The sequence below is a fragment of the Schistocerca nitens genome, chromosome 3, assembly GCF_023898315.1.
Source record: "Schistocerca nitens isolate TAMUIC-IGC-003100 chromosome 3, iqSchNite1.1, whole genome shotgun sequence".
Lineage (NCBI taxonomy): Eukaryota > Metazoa > Arthropoda > Insecta > Orthoptera > Acrididae > Schistocerca > Schistocerca nitens.
The window spans coordinates 641,706,370-641,723,291 of record NC_064616.1 but is presented as its reverse complement, the minus strand read 5'-3'; the positions used below and the strand labels follow the sequence as shown (position 1 = coordinate 641,723,291).

The 16,922-nt window shown below is 37.6% G+C and overlaps 1 protein-coding gene across 1 annotated transcript in view; it reads right to left on the bottom strand.

Annotated features, from left to right (window-relative positions):
* The window catches only part of LOC126248595 (rho guanine nucleotide exchange factor 17), a 650,439-nt gene that overhangs the window by 2,494 nt on the left and 631,023 nt on the right, over window positions 1-16,922 (bottom strand). The window contains exons 16-17 of the mRNA XM_049949719.1: window positions 14,285-14,459; window positions 3,312-3,482 (exon numbers count right to left, since the gene is read on the bottom strand). Coding sequence (XP_049805676.1) covers window positions 3,312-3,482; window positions 14,285-14,459 — 346 coding nt within the window. The remainder of the gene's footprint in view (window positions 1-3,311; window positions 3,483-14,284; window positions 14,460-16,922) is intronic.

Genomic DNA, 16,922 nt, shown 5'->3' with positions numbered 1-16,922 from the left:
ATCACCTGCATCCATTCATGTCTGTTGTGCATTCTATTAGACTTGGACAATTCCAGCAGGACCATGAAACATTCCACATGTCCAGAACTGCTACAGAGTGGCTCCAGGAACACTCTTCTGAGTTTAAACACTTCCAATGGCCTCCAAACTCCCCAGATGCAAACATTATTGAGCATATCTGGGACACCTTGCAACATGTTGTTCAGAAGAGGTCTCCACTCCCTCATACTCTCACAGATTTATGGACAGCCCTTCAGGAGTCATGGTGTCAGTTCCCTCCAGCACTGCTTTAGACATTAGTTGGGTCCATGCCACATCATGTTGTGGCACTTCTGCTTGCTCTTGGGGGCCCTGCCCAGTATTAGGCAGGTGTACCAGTTTCTTTGCCTCTCCAGTGTACAATTATCACAAGAGAAGAATCTTTGGCCCCAAGCTGTAAGTTTCAGTCTAAAATTGGTGACCACTGATGGATACAGATGAATTGGTGCTAGAATCTTGTGAACTCTACATGTTTCGCAGCACCTGTCATGACAATTTGCACATAAATTGTTCTTTGCAAACGTCAGGCTATGTTTACCCAATCCTTTTTTTCAGTTACCAAATATATTGGAAGGACTTCCAACACTATCAAGGTTGTCTTCTTTGGAAGAAATAAGGGCATCCAACTAAGGCAAAGATACTGGAGGACTCCCTGTAATGCTGAGATTGTGTGTAAGTCATCAAGATACATTACTGTAATACTATATCATGCCATTATACCATTTCATGGCTATAAATTTGGTTTGGCTCATTTTTCTGATACAAGAGACAATTCCTTAATAAGCTTTCTTATGATAATGCATGAGATTAACAATTATTTACTAATATTCCCTCTAATGTACGAAAATTGTAATTTTTTTTTTTCAATTTGGATGTTTTGTCTTTCATAATATGACCAGCAAAAATTCTTTTTAAAATGTTATTTGTTGTTATTCATTTTATAATTACACCTGCATCATGTATAGAATCTTTCATTTAGTTTCATCTCACCCCTTGTTTCTTTTTTTCCCAAGATGAATGCTGAGTACTCGAGTTATTAATGTATGGAAATTAAATGGAATATGAAACTGAGACTACTGGGAAGTATGTGAAAGCAGTGACTGAAACATTAATGACCATGGACAAGACTTAGTGAAACCCCCTACCATTGTCCACACAATGAAGGCATTGACAATTCTATGAATAGTACATGTGACTCATATACTGGCACACCTTCAAGCCAAAAAAGTAATGTTGATGATGCCTGAGAGAAGACTTCCACTTAGTAGGTAGTCAAAGTGGTGTACAGATAAAATTATTAAAGACATATGACAGCTGTGGAACAATGATAATACGATGGAAAAAATCAAGAACATAATTACTAAATACAGATTAAGATGGATCTTCATGTTTCATAAAAGCCACAGAAGAGGAAGAACATGGAAAATGTCATAACTATTTTGTTTATTCTCTGATTTTTTTTAACATTTCAGCCAAAACAACCTGTAATTACATCCAACAGAAACTGGCAAGAGAAATGAGATTTGTTTGAAATGGAGCTGTTGACAGTGCAAAGTAAAAACATGGAATCAATAAGCACATGTTTATTGATATTACAATGCAATTTACATAACTGATATTAGAAGTATGTATGGAAATTTGTGATGTTTCCCTAACTTAATAAAATGATAATTGAACCAGACAATGAACTTATACCATTTTTTGCATTAATGATGTCAATATATTTATCCTAAAGAAGAGAGCTAGAGAAGCTGTTTACTATGGATTCAGAAATTCCAGTTAATATTCTCAATCTAACTGGTTTTTGTATACACTGCTAGAAAAAAAATTGGTAGACTTGGAAAGACAATGTCAATTTTGATCCGATGACAGCATATGACCATGTGGATGGTGGTAGATGTACTGATAATGGTTTCAGTGTTGTCCGCCAATCAATAACATTGTGGCTTAGCTACCAGAGTGCCATCTGTGTCTACCCTTTAATAGAGAATGCTCACAGCTAGAAGGCTCACTGTGGTGCACATGTGTGCAGCAATCAGTCAACCATGCCACAGAGACACACACGTGCTTCCTACAGCCAACTGAGCAAGTTTGAAAGAGGTCAAATGGTGCCTTCTGAGAGGTCAGATGGTCTTTCTGAGATATTGCCACATAAGGTGGAAGTGCTGTGTCAATTTTGCAGTGATGCTGGCATGAGTGGTCACATGAACATTCTCACACATGATAAGGTTCTGTATGTCCATGCAGCACAGATGCCCACCACGATCATCCTATTGTAAGCGCAGCAGTGGCAGATCCTACAGCTACCACAGCACAAATATGAGAGCTTGTGAGCCCAGATGTCCAAACATGAACTGCTGTGAAACAGTGGGACTGCAGTCATGCACCTCTCTAGCCCATCTTCAATTCACACCACAGCGTTGATATGCATCAACTCGATTGGTGCCATGAGAGGATCACTTGGAAGGTGGAATGGCATGGCGTGGCCTTCAGCAATGAAAGCAGGTGCATGCAAGTGATGGCTGTTTGTGTATACAATGTAGGCCTGGTGAGCACTTTCACACAGAGTGCATTTGTCCAAGACACACTGGCCCCATCCCCGGCCTTCTGGTCTGGGGTGTGATAAGCTACATCTCTCATTCACCTTTGCTGTTTCTGGAGGAGATGCTAACCAGCACTTGGTACATGCAGAATGTTGTTAGACACATTGTTTTGCCATTCTTGCAACAGGAAGGTGATTTGTTGTTGCAACAGGATAATACTCACCCACACATGGCCCATGAAACTCAACATTCTCTGCAAGATGTGAAACAACTTCCCTGGTCAGCACAATCTCCGGAGTTGCCTCCAATTGTGTATGTGTGGGATATGATGGGACAAGAAGTGACTCATGTGGCTTGTCAACCCACAAATGTTACAGGACTACGTGAATAGTTTTAGTAGGTATGCAATAACATATACCAGGACAGTATTCACCATCTTTATGATCCAATGGATGTCAGAGTCAGCACCAGCATTGCCACCTGTGGCGTCTACACCATGTACTATATGGGTGTTTCAGCATGGGTCAATACCTGGTACCTCAGAACTGTTCATGCTATTGCTGTGTAAACATAATCATTTCATGTACACCATATGCACCACTGCAACAATAAATCTTGAGTGAATTGGAGATCTCTAAAATGACATACTCATTTTTTTCCCAAAAGTGTAAATATTTTTAAGGGATGCATGATGAAAACATTTTGAGGCTGTATTTCCCATAAACTAACCTGATGCTGTTGGTACTGTGGTAACTTTAGTTGTAGAAGGAGTGATGTGTGGGAGTCGCATATTAAGGATAACTCCTGCACTTGTCCCAATCCACAGCATGTCTTTACATGCAAGCAGTGAAGTTACCCTCAGACAAGCAGCTTTATGTTGCCGGATAATGTCATCACAACCTGGAAATAATAAAAAAAAGTCAATATATCCTATTACTTCTTGTTGTGAAAAGACTGGAATAAAGAGTTTTGCAAATTGAGTATAAATGGGAGACACTTTGTATTTGTAGTTTAAGAGAAAATAAATTAGAACTTGGTAAAACAATAGAGAAATGAAATGAAAAGGAAATAGGACAGAAAAGGGGGAAGGGAAGGAGGAAAGGGAAACAGAAAGGGAAGTGGAAACAAAGAAACATGAAGTGAGGATACGATGACCTCTGCAATCAGTGACCTCACTTTGTAAGCATAGAATCATGTGTTATGGGAGTAAAAGTGACTGTGAATGCAAGAAACAAGCTGGGGTTGCTGTTATACAACATACAGCCATGGTGTGCATACTTATGGCCACATAAAGCTGGGATGAACTTGTTTTAACTCGATTTTGAACTAAATGCTGCCCAACAATGCATATGTTCTTCTTCTACCTAAAAGATCCATCAGCAAGTGTTACTTGTGAAATGTTTTTTTTTTTTATTTGCTCCTGTAGCATTACATTATGTAGTGTGTAAATAATATAGGGCAAATCAAGGATATAAAACATTCAGTATCACATATTTACACAGAGCAATAATTTTTTAGGTTTGTTAACAATAGCAGCTACTTATACAATTATTTACAGATTTAATTTATAATGTAATCCTTCAAATGGTAATATTCCTTTTCCACTCTTTGAGTATCTTTGGGAAGTATTTTTTGTGTACAATGTCTTATAGGTTTTAGGGCATTCTTCTTGATAATTTGATATCTTCACCAAGAATTGTCAGTTGATGTCCTTCTGAATGTTATAGGTGTGGACACTTGCATTTGTTTTCCATTATGAAATACCTTCTGTGAATAGTACTGGTCATGGAGCACATTTCCCAGAGGTGGAGGTTTCACACTATTTTACTCAGAGTCCCAGATTTGCCTATTTTGGACAGGATGCATGAAGAAAATAACTGGAAATGATCATATTTGTATGTTCTATGTCTGCATCTACATAGTTACTCCACAATTCACCATACAGTGCATGGTGGAAGGTATCCTATACCACTACTAGTCATTACCTTTCCTGTTCCATTCACAAATAGAGGAAGGTTACAACAATTGTCTATATGCCTTCATTTGAGTTCTAATTTCTCATATCTTATCTTCATGGTCCTTATGCAAAATGTATGGTGGAGGCAGTAGAACAGTTCTGCAGTCAGCTTCAAATGCCGGTTCTTTAAATTTTCTTAATAGTGTTTCTTGAAAAGAATGTGACCTTCCCTCCAAGGATTCCCATTTGCGTTCCTGAACTAAGTCTGTAACATTCACATGTCATTCAAATCTATTGGTAACAAATCTAGCAGCCCACCTCTGAATTTCTTTGATGTCATCCTTTAATGTGACATGATACAGATCCCAGACACCCAAATGGTGCTCACGAATAAGTTACATTAGCTCCCTATAAACATTATGTGTTTGTTTTTTGAACTCACCCACAAAGATACATTTTTGTACATTTAGAGTAGGCTGCCATTCATCACACCAATTAGAAACTTTGTCTAAATCATCTTGTATCCTCCTCCAGTCATTCAACTTTGACATCTTACTGTACATCTCCACATCATCAGCAAACAACTGCAGATTGTTGCCCACTCTAAACACCAAATTGTCTATGTACACTACTGGCCATTAAAATTGCTACACCATGAAGATGACATGCTACAGACGTGAAATTTAACCAACAGGAAGAAGATACTGTGATATGCAAATGATTAGCTTTTCAGAGCAATCACACAAGGTTGGTGACCGTGGCAACACCTACGATGTGCCGACATGAGTAAAGTTTCCAACTAATTTCTCATACACAAACAGCAGTTGACCAGCATTGCCTGGTGAAACGTCGTTGTGATGCCTCGTGTATGGAGGAGAAATGCGTACATCATGTTTCTGACTTTGATAAAGGTCAGATTGTAACCTATCGCGATTGCGGTTTATCGTATCGCAACATTGCTGCTCGCATTGGTTGAGATCCAATAACTGTTAGCAGAATATGGAATTGGTGGGTTCAGGAGGGTAATACGGAATGCCTTGCTGGATCCCAAAGGCCTTGTATCAGTAGCAGTCAAGATGACAGGCATCTTATCTGCATGGCTGTAACAGATAGTGCAGCCACGTCTCGATCCCTGAGTCAACAGATGGGGACGTTTTCAAGACAACAACCATCTGCACGAACAGTTCAACGACGTTTGCAGCAGCATGGACTATCAGCTCAGAGATCATGGCTGTGGTTACCCTTGACACTGCATCACAGACAGGAGCACCTGCAATGGTGTACTCAACAACGAACCTGGGTGCATGAATGGCAAAACGTCATTTTTTCGGATGAATCCAGGTTCTGTTTACAGCATCAGGATGGTCGCATCCGTGTTTGGCGACATCGCAGTGAACGCACATTGGAAGCGTGTATTCATCATCACCATACTGGCGTATCACCCAGCATGATGGTATGGGTTGCCATTGGCTACACGTCTCGGTCACCTCTTGTTGGCATTGACAGCACTTTGAACAGGGGACGTTACATTTAAGATGTGTTATGACCCATGGCTCTACCCTTCATTCGATCCCTGCGAAAACCTACATTTCAGCAGGATAATTCACGACTGCATGTTGCAGGTCCTGTACGGGCCTTTCTGGATACAGAAAATGTGCGACTGTTGCTGTGGCCAGCAGATTCTCCAGATCTCTCACCAATTGAAAATGTCTGGTCAATGGTGGCCGAGCAACTGGCTTGTCACAATACGCCAGTGTCTACTCTTGATGAGCTGTGGTATCGTGTTGAAGCTGCATGGGCAACTGTACCTGTACACGCCATCCAAGCTCTGTTTGACTCAATGCCCAGGTGTATCAAGGCCGTTACTACTGCCAGAGGTGGTTGTTCTGGGTAGTGATTTCTCAGGATCTATGCACCCAAATTGCGTGAACATGTAATCACATGTCAATTCTAGTATAATATATTTGTCCAATGAATACCTGTTTATCATCTGAATTTCTTCTTGGTGTAGCAATTTTAATGGCCAGTAGTGTATATACAGAATAACAGTGGCCCTGTCACACTTCCCTGGGGCACTCCTGACGATGCCCTTGTCTCTCATGAACACTCACCATTGAGGACAGTATACTGGGTTCTATAACTTAAGAGAAGTCTTACAGACACTCACATATCTGTGAACTTATTCCAAATGTTCATACCTTCTTTAACAGCCTGCAATGGGGTACCATGTCAAACACTTTCCAGAAATCTAGAAATATGGAATCTGCCTGTTGCCCTTTATCCATTGTTTGCAGCATCTCATGTGAGAAGAGAGCAAGCTGAGTTTCACAAGAGTGCTACTTTCTAAAACCATGTTGATTTGTGGTTATAAGCTGCTTGGTCTCAAGAAAATTTATTATATTCCAAATGAGAATATGTTCAAGACTTCTGCTGCAAACTGATGTTAGGGATATTGGTCTGTAATTTTGCAGGTCTGTTCTTTTAACCTTCTTTTATACAGCAGTAGTGTACACTTTTTTCGAGTCACTTGGAACTTTGCATTGGGCAAGAGATCTGTGATACATGCAAGTTAGGTAAGAGGCCAATACTTTAGAGTACTCTTCGGAAAACTGAATTGCAATTTCATTTGGAGCTAGTTACTTATTTGTTTTTGACTCCTCCAGTTGTTTATCTATGCCAGGGATGCTTATTATTATGCATCTATATGGGAGCCTGTTTGATGGTCAAATGACAGTATGTTTGTATGATTCTCCTGCATGAATGATTTCTTGAACATGAAATTTAAAACTCTGGCTGTTGTTCTGCTATCTTCAACTGCCACACCATACTGGTCAACAAGCAACTGGATGGAAGTCTTAGATACACTTAGTGACTTCACATAGGACCAGAATTTTCTTGCATTCTGTGCCAGATCTTTTGCTAAAGTATGACAGTGGTAGGTGTTGAATGCTTCATGCATAGCTCTTTTCACAGAAGCATGAATCTCTATTAACCTTTGCTTCTTGTCATTTGTGCATTCCCTTTTGAAATGAGAGTGCAATGGCCTCTGCTTTCTCAGCATTTTCAGAATCTCATTATTAAACAATGGTGGGTCTGTTCCATGACTAATCCACTTACTAGGCACATAATTATCCAGGCAGTGATTTACGATCTGCTTAAACTTTGCCCATAATTCTTCTACATCCATCTTACTGGAAGTAAGTGATGTCAGTTCACTGTGTAAGTGAGATGTTAACAGCTGTTGTTTCTAGCAGAAACACTCTCTTATCATTCTTGAACTGATTTAGTAACTTTCATAACCACAGTTACTATGTTAACATCATGATCACTAATTCCCATTACTGTACTGACATTGTTGATAAGGCCTGGCCTGCTGACAGACTACAAATTGTTTAAAAATCCTGCCATCTTTTGAGTGAATGGGAAGAAAACATTGAAACACATAACACTGAATTATCAGTAGATATAAAACTGGCTTTTTGTTTAGTCAGATATAAGCAGATTTTGTTGTCTATGAGTATGAAACTGCTACAAGAGTACATTGAGGGTCATATACCACATTTGAATATAAAGCAATATGAATCTTGTTAGTATTCATGTGGAAAACAGGAAAATAATTTATTAACAATAAAATACATATTTTTCTACCTAACAAGAAAACACTTTACTGACTCTGGTCAGTTATATTAAAAGAAAACATTTTATTAACATCACATTTGGAGTAACTCATGAATAATCATTATTTCCACTACAGAAAAAAATGTCTTTTCATTCTCCCTTTTTAACATCGGTGATATACAGATGATTTTTTTTAAAAAAATGTAATACTACCCTCATTTTGAAAATTGATTTGACCACCTTAGTGCTTTACTGCACATCATCTTGTTGGAGATGGGATATCCTTGCCTTCTTCTGACTGTATAAATGACTTATTCAGCCAGTTATTGGAGGATGTAGAATTTGAAACTGGCTTTACACCATGGTGCAAGTTTACATTTTTTCATTAACAAACCATTTCCAGAGGTGAAAGAAACAATATGTTCAGAAAGGTAATCTGTCAATGACAGGGGATCAAACCCCAAGCTTTTTGGAATTAGATGTGGAACTATTAACACATGCCATTTCCTGTTATTTGAATATCATTGTACCCACATAGCAAATGTGTTTCAAAGAGTCTATTGTGTACTGTGCACAGAAGCTGTTTGCTTAGATAGTGTTACAGGTTTTTGTAATTAGTATACTACCTTTATTTTTCAACAGAAAGTGTTTCATTATACACACTAATATTTAAGAATCTAATGGATTCTACTTCAGCAAGCTTTAGTCAGTTGCCTTTTACATTTGTATGCTGACACTTCCCTTTTTTTAACATTACATACACAATATTTTTCAGGTTTATAACCAGGTCATTTTTCATGAGCTGTTGGAAATGGATTCTACTTCAACAAGCTTTATTCTATCGCCTTTTACATTTGTATGCTCATACTTTCCTTCTTAACATTACATACATAATCTTTTTCAGGTTTATAACCAGGTCATTTTTCCTGAGCTTCTGGGCTGTAGCATTTGCAGAAATAAATCCTCTTCTACTCAGCTGTTCCACATTTTTATCACCCTTCAGTAAAGTCAGGTCATCAGTATACAAAACTTTATTTCTTTCTTCTCAACAGCTGTATCGTTCACAATTATTGTTCCATTACCAAAGCCTGCAGCACTTTATATTTGATGGCTTCAGCTTCTGATTGGTTTGCATTTACTACTGATACTTACAGTTTCCTGTTACTTAGTTATCATTGTATCTATTCTTATACTTGCCCATGAATGTTATATAGTTCCTGTCTTTCTATAAGTATTGCATAGATGACATCAAAAAATGCTTTGGAAAGATAAAAAAAAACATTTTGGATAAAATCCCTGTTTCATCCATTGATGCTGTTCTTTGGTGGGTAACTGCTGATTATTTCTGAAAATGTGCTAGGATGATACTAGAATGTTGTAATTGTCCTAATAAACAAGCACTTAAAGTTTATTTGAAAGGGTTGAGATCAATGAAACTATTCTAGGCAAACTAAAAAATTGTGATTATAGATTAAAAATATAATTTTCTAAAGTGTATTGTCTGCTGTTCCAACTGGCAGTTTGTCGAAAACATGTAGTCTGTTGTTGGTGTTACCATTGGTCATACACTTACCGACTCTTGCTTATATTCAATGTTCCTGGTAATGTTCTACCCCTAAAAACAGCAATTTTCTGTGTGATTGTCTGTTCACTAATAAGCTGTATTATGTGTCTCAGTACTACATCACCACTAGCTGATTTCTTGACATATATGTTGTGTATAGTTTTTCTAAGTTACCCTTTTGTAACTGGTTTCAGAAAAACTGTGAAATATATTTCTATAGGTACCTTACAACATTTTTGGTCTGTTTCTTTCATGTTCCAAGTTTCCACTGCTTTTACATAATTGTCATTGATTATGTTTGCAATCTTTCTACCAATTTCTTGAGTGTGTTACATATTTTCTTATATTTCTAACTTCTTTTATGATTTTTTTGACTTTGTTTTAATGGTTGTAATTGTTCTTACTCTTGTTTTTTTTATTATTTTTATGTATTTCTTTCAAAACATCTCACATTTTTTCAGCTCCATCCTGCCATCTCAGATGCTGCAGCTTCCTGCAGTGTTATACATCTACATCTACAATAAAACTCTGCTAACCAATCTGCACTGTGTACTTCTGATAGCAGTATCAACTGCTCTGCTTTGTAATGCTGCATAGGGGTAATGACTATCAATAAGCCTCAGTATTATCTCTAATCTCTCTGAATTTTCACATCATGGTCATTTCATTACATGTACGTCAGAGGAAGTAGTACGTCTCACGACCCTCCTTGGAATGTGTGCTCTTGGAATTTTAACAGTAAACCTCTCTGTGAAGCATAACATCTGCCACTCGAGACTTGACAGCATAACTATAATGCCCACTTTATGGAATAAACACACGAGGAACACAGGGCTCTTTAGTGGATCCTCTCTATCTTCTCTGTTTTATTAATAATACCTGGTAAGGGACTCAGACTGATAAGAAATACTAAATAATTGGTTGAATCATTGTTTTACAAGCCTTCTGTGGATAACTAGCATTTCTTTATGATTCTTCATGTGAATATCAACTCACCATTTGCTCTTCCTATGGCTTGTTTTATGTGATAATCCCACTTTACACCATTTATGGAAAGTTGCCTCTAGATATTTTGTGGTTGATACTGTTTCTGATGATTTAATACCATTAGTGTAATGAAATGGTAATGGTTCTTTCCATTATTTGTGTGAACTATGTTACAATTATTTACATTGAGGATAAACAGACAGTCTCTATACTGATTGTCTTTGATCTGAAGTTCTTCCTGCATTTTGCTTCTGTTTCTGTTAGTGCAACTTTTCTTTATACAACACCATTGTCTGCAAACGCCCTCACAATTCTTCCAATATTATCCATTAGATCAGTTATGTATACTGTGAAAAGAAACATCCCTACAACACTCGCTTATGATGGTCCTGAAGTTACTTTTTCATCTGCCAGTTTAATTCTGTTAAGAATGATGTGTTGAGTTCTAATTGCCAAAACTGGTTCAGAACCCATTATGTTTTGTATTTTGTTCACTATGTGGTACTGTGGAACTCCAGTGAATGCCTCCCATAAGTCAGGGAATATGTCGTCAACCTGATTGACATTACCTACATCCCACTAGACCTCATGGAAAAACATTGTATTCTGATTTTCAGAGGATGTCTGTTTGTGGAATCAATGTTGATTCTGAAGGAGATCTTAGGCTTATTATCATGTAGATATGTTCAATGGCCCTTCTTGGACACAGGAATGCCCTGTGCCTTTTTCCTGTAAATTTGTACCATTTGTCCCCTGCATCCATTTAAGAACTGCTGTTGGAGGGAGAAATAGTTCTTTCATATGATATGTATATAATCGTAGAGATATTTCATTAGGTGCATATGTATTTCCTCTGTAAAGTGAAGTTAGTTGAACTTCTATTCCATGATCACTTATCTCAGTAGCTACAATTTTGACATTTGTCTGTAGAGTGAAAGCAGAAAGCATATTACAATCTTCCAAGTCAAACACTGCCAGAAGATCAAATTCAGTATTTGGGCCTCCTCTCTGTAATATTTTTTTGGTACTAGTGTGGCCACTGAGTCACTAAACAGATAATTTCAATCTGCTTATTGACTTTACATAAGACCAAAATGTTTTAAGATTTTTGGCCAGAACAGTTGGCAAAAATGTTATCACTGAATTCATTTATTGCTTCTCACATTGTGTTCTTTATGCCTATTTGGCTTCCTTTAACCTTTGTTTGTCAACAAAGATTTTACTTCACTTAATTCAATGATTTTGTAACTACTTTCTAGTATGACCATTGAACTACAGCCAGTTTTTACTTCCATCACAACCAAATATTTTATTGCTAAGACACTGTGTTTGAGCTGGTACTTTACTTAGGGGAATGCCACATTGAATGATATGTTACTGAACCAATAAAAGCATGATACATCCCTTTTGCATTCTGAGTCTGTAGAGCTCAGTCCCAAATTCACAACTTAATAGCGCTTAAAAGATGTTTATGTTTTCTTTGCCAATGATTCTTATTTCTTTGGCAGTTTGCTTCAGTTCTGATGTTAGGCCATTACTTATGAAGAAGCAGGTAAGCTGTCCCTAATAAACAAATATTTATTTTTGTACTGTCTATGTCTCATAGCACAAGCATTAACATTGGCAATAATTTTATTAATGATTGATTGACCTGGAGGAGTCACTCTTGTAGATGTGTAAGACCTAATGTCTGTGTTATGCTGTGACAAGCATTTTTCAAAATCTTGCTATATTAAAGTCTCTGCACAAAATAATGTTTGTCTTCATATTCTTTCCTACTAATTTTGCAATTTTTGCTTAAAGTTTCTAATATTTCTACCTGCAGATCTGTAAATGCATTTTCAATACACCAGAAACTCCATGACTTTTTGGCCTTTATTGTTGTAATCTGAAAGAATAGTGCTGTTATTTTAACTTATACAGAAACTTCACTGCCTTTATGTTTGCATCTACAAAAGTGACTGGCTAAGGCACACTCATTTAGTGTATAATTACTTATCTCTGATCTTGGATCCTGCATAAAATCTTATAGCTGAACAAATCAGGTTTCTTGTTTCATTCATAATTTATCCTGCCCTGCTGCTTGTAACAGAATTTGTCCCAGTATGTATAATGACACCTCTGCAGTTTGATTTGAATTTAGTTTTAGTTCCTGCAGTAATCTGATTTGTGCTCCCCATTTTTTTGTGCTGTTGTGCTCTAACTCCAGGTCACCCACTGATTATGCAATTACAAGCACCAAAAGTTTTTCAACAACAAATAGTACATCATTAGAATACCATTCTTGCTACATTGCATAGTTGCAGTGTTGTCTTTCCTCTTGTTACATGAACCAACATTCCATTTATACCTGTACTTTTTTACAGTATAATGAAGAGGATACCTGCTACTCACCATATAGGGGAGATGCTGAATAACAGAAAGGCACAATAAGAAGACTTTTGAAAAGTTAACTTTCAGCCAAGAAGGCCTTTGTTGAAAATGTGACTCAGCATCTCTGCTATATGGTGCGTAACAATTATCCTTTTTGTTATATTGTTACATCCCATCCTGGATTTTCCATTGTTTAGTACGTATTTTCAGGTTTTTGCCTTGTTTACCAAGCTGGATGGAATGCCCATCTCTGGAGGGCTAAAATAAAACGATGATAGGCGAACATAATATGTATATAAAGTGGAAAAGTATCTACTCAAACTGTAGTGCAACAGAAGTTACTACAGGATGTTGACCAATTTGCGTGTATTGGCAGGCTTATCTGTAATAATGGGGAAGTAGATGCAGAATGCAGAAATCACCAGCAGCATTGGGAAAGCTTCTGCAGTCTCCCAATAACCTTTGTGTTACATATAATATAAAAGCGGCAGTCAAATGAAAACATGACAGATGGAAAAAAGTAAGTAAATTGTATTATTTCAAAAGTAATCACCTTAAATGTTAACATATTTATCCCACTGTGAGGCAAGACTGTCAATGCCTTTATGGGAAATATTTTGTGGTTGCCTAAGGAGTCGTGATTGTATCCATGAGTGCACTTCTTTATCCAAAGGAATTCAGTGGTTATGGAAGTCTTTCTTCACGGCACCAAAAATATGGAAATCACATGGGGAGAGACTGGAAATGTATGAAGAATGTGTAAGGGCTTCACGGTGAAACTTCTGTGGCATACTTGTAACAACCTTGAAAACATGTTGGCAGGACCACTTGTTGCCACAGTTGCTTTAATTATTCTGCAGACGTTTTGCCAGGAACCCCTTACACAACCTCCATACAGTCCTGATCCATCCCCATGTTATTTCCATATTTCTAGAGTCCTGAAGAAATGCATTCATGGCCATTGATTGTCTTTGTGGTTTTTAAATGTGTATAAGAATCATCCTGTATATTGATTATGTATCATGAGGACAATATTCACAAGTGACAAAAACTATGCTATCATAAACAACAAGTATATAATGTTTATTTCATGTCAAGGTTTATGCATCAGGTTGCAAAAACTATGCTATCATAAACAACAAGTATATAATGTTTATTTCATGTCAAGATTTATTCATCAGGTTGTTATATCATTTCACTTACTTTGTAGCATTTTTGTTACTGCAGGTGCAACATTAACATCACAGAGGCATTCATATGATATTGCATGGAAAAGTTTTACAACTGCTGAATTCTGTAAGGAAATCCAAACACCAAATCCTGCCAGTGCTAAACATGTTACAGATCGACTGCTGTCAGAGTTTACTTGAAAGGAATGCTGAAATGAAACAGAAATACTAAATTTTAATGTAAGTAATGCAGGAAAGAAATGTCAACAACAATATCAAAGAAACTTTATGTATCTTTATTACATACATAGATAAAAACATATCTCACCCCTAATCAGTGTTGAATTTTGAAGAGTTGAAAGTATAGTTAATTTTGCAACAAACATTATCTGCACATTTAATGTATAAAAGAGAACTAGACATGAATCAAAGATTCATTTATCTGTAACTGTGATAAAAATTTTGAGTGTAATTGTGTCAGGCCATTAAGGAGGCTCTTAAGGGTGTTAGGAGTTCCTTTGTGTTAACAGAACACATATATTTCTTCAAATGATTAAATGGAAGCTACTTGATACCCCATCAGGTAGAGAACAAAGAAACATTGCATCATAGCAATGAGCAACCTTGTTTGTTCTTATTGCTCTCACAGTGGTTAGCACACTGGACTTGCATTCGGGAGAACGATGGTTCAATCTCGCATCGGACCATCCTGATTTAGGTTTTCTGTGATTTCCCTAAACCGCTTCAGACAAATGCCAGGATGGTTCCTTTGACAGGGCATGGCCGACTTTCTTCCCCATCCTTCCCTAATCTGATGAGATTGATGACCTTGCTGTTTGATCTCTTCCCCCCAAATCAACACAACTCTTATTGCCATCAGTTTAAGTATGAGAACTTCACCCCTATACAAAAACAAATGCCTTGAAGCTAAGCTTCCCTAATCTGATGAGATTGATGACCTTGCTGTTTGATCTCTTCCCCCCAAATCAACACAACTCTTATTGCCATCAGTTTAAGTATGAGAACTTCACCCCTATACAAAAACAAATGCCTTGAAGCTAAGCTTCTGACATAATTTTGCAATACACATCTACATATTCATACACTGGCAGTGTTTCTGTGAGCAGTAATCAATACAGCATCTCTGATCAGCTGGTCATATGGTCAATCAAACAGCCATTTTAAGCTTAAGAGGCAGAAGGTCCAGTTTCATTTCTGTTTACTGACTTATGTGTTCCTTTCCATGGTTAACAGAAGTAGTGGCAATGACTCAGCACTACATTGGTAATTCTCTTGATTCTTTTATGTTCCAACTGGGCCTGCTTGGAATCTGAGTTTGTGCCATCCACTTACTGCTGTTAACTCCTACTTCAGCAGACTGTGATACCATTCAGCTAAGTGACTAATCTCAGCTTCATCTATATGTGGTTGTCACTACCATAATTCAGGTTGTGCTACTGCCATTGGTTTCATTTGTAGTCCTGGAAAATTCACCAGTTCAGTGACATTTATGAACTGTGCATAATATATGTTGCATTTCAGTGTATTCCACAAAGTATTAACAAATGACTTTTGTAATCTAAACTTGGGACTACAACATTAGTGATAAAATTGAGTCAGATAGCATAGCTAACATGGCTGTGAATTTTTTGGAATTGTGGCAATAGCATCTTAACCAACATCAGATGTTGCTCCAACATTTGACCGCGCTCAGATCATGGGCAGCCACAATACCTGCAAGCTATTCCAGTTTTGCATCCAAAAAATGTGAAAGAAGACTGGGATGTTTACCAGAAGTGGTTAGCACTACAATTCCAGACAAGTGAGATTCAGTCCTACAATGACAGAGGGCTTTTTTAAATTATTTATCAGCCCCTAGTTATATTATCTTGTGTAGAAATTGCCCCCATTGTTGGAACTCTTGGAGTTACCACTTTTGACAGAACATTTTTCTACTAAAATGCATCTAGTAGCAGCTCAATTGGAATTTTTGAAATGTCATAACTCAGACTCAGAAAGCTGACCACAGATTTTCAAGGATTAAGTAGGAAGTGTACATTTATGTATGCTTGTGGCTGATCATACACAGAAAGTTTGATCAAGAATGTTGTAATTCATGTTGCCCCTGATGGAGCTGTGCACACACAGTAGGTGTGGAAGTGAGAGTAATCATTAGGAGAGGTTTCCAGAATGAGATTTTCACTCTACAGTGGAGTGTGCGCTGATATGAAACTTCCTGGCAGATTAAAACTGTGTGCCCGACCGAGACTCGAACTCGGGACCTTTGCCTTTCGCGGGCAAGTGCTCTACCATCTGAGCTACCGAAGCACGACTCACGCCCAGTACTCACAGCTTTACTTCTGCCAGTATCTCGCCTCCGACCTTCCAAACTTTACAGAAGTTCTCCTGCGAACCTTGCAGAACTAGCACTCCTGAAAGAAAGGATATAGCGGAGACATGGCTTAGCCACAGCCTGGGGCTGTGTCGACATTCAGTTCCTTTAGATACTGTGTACTAATGGTTGTGTCACCACTTCATGATTTTTCATTCTATTATTTGCTCAAACTATACTTCATATATACTTTATTGCCTACATGAGCTGTAGAGATTCAACTCTTTTGTGTACACACTCTATTACAGAGGCATTGGCCTGAATTAAACTGTTCAGTAGT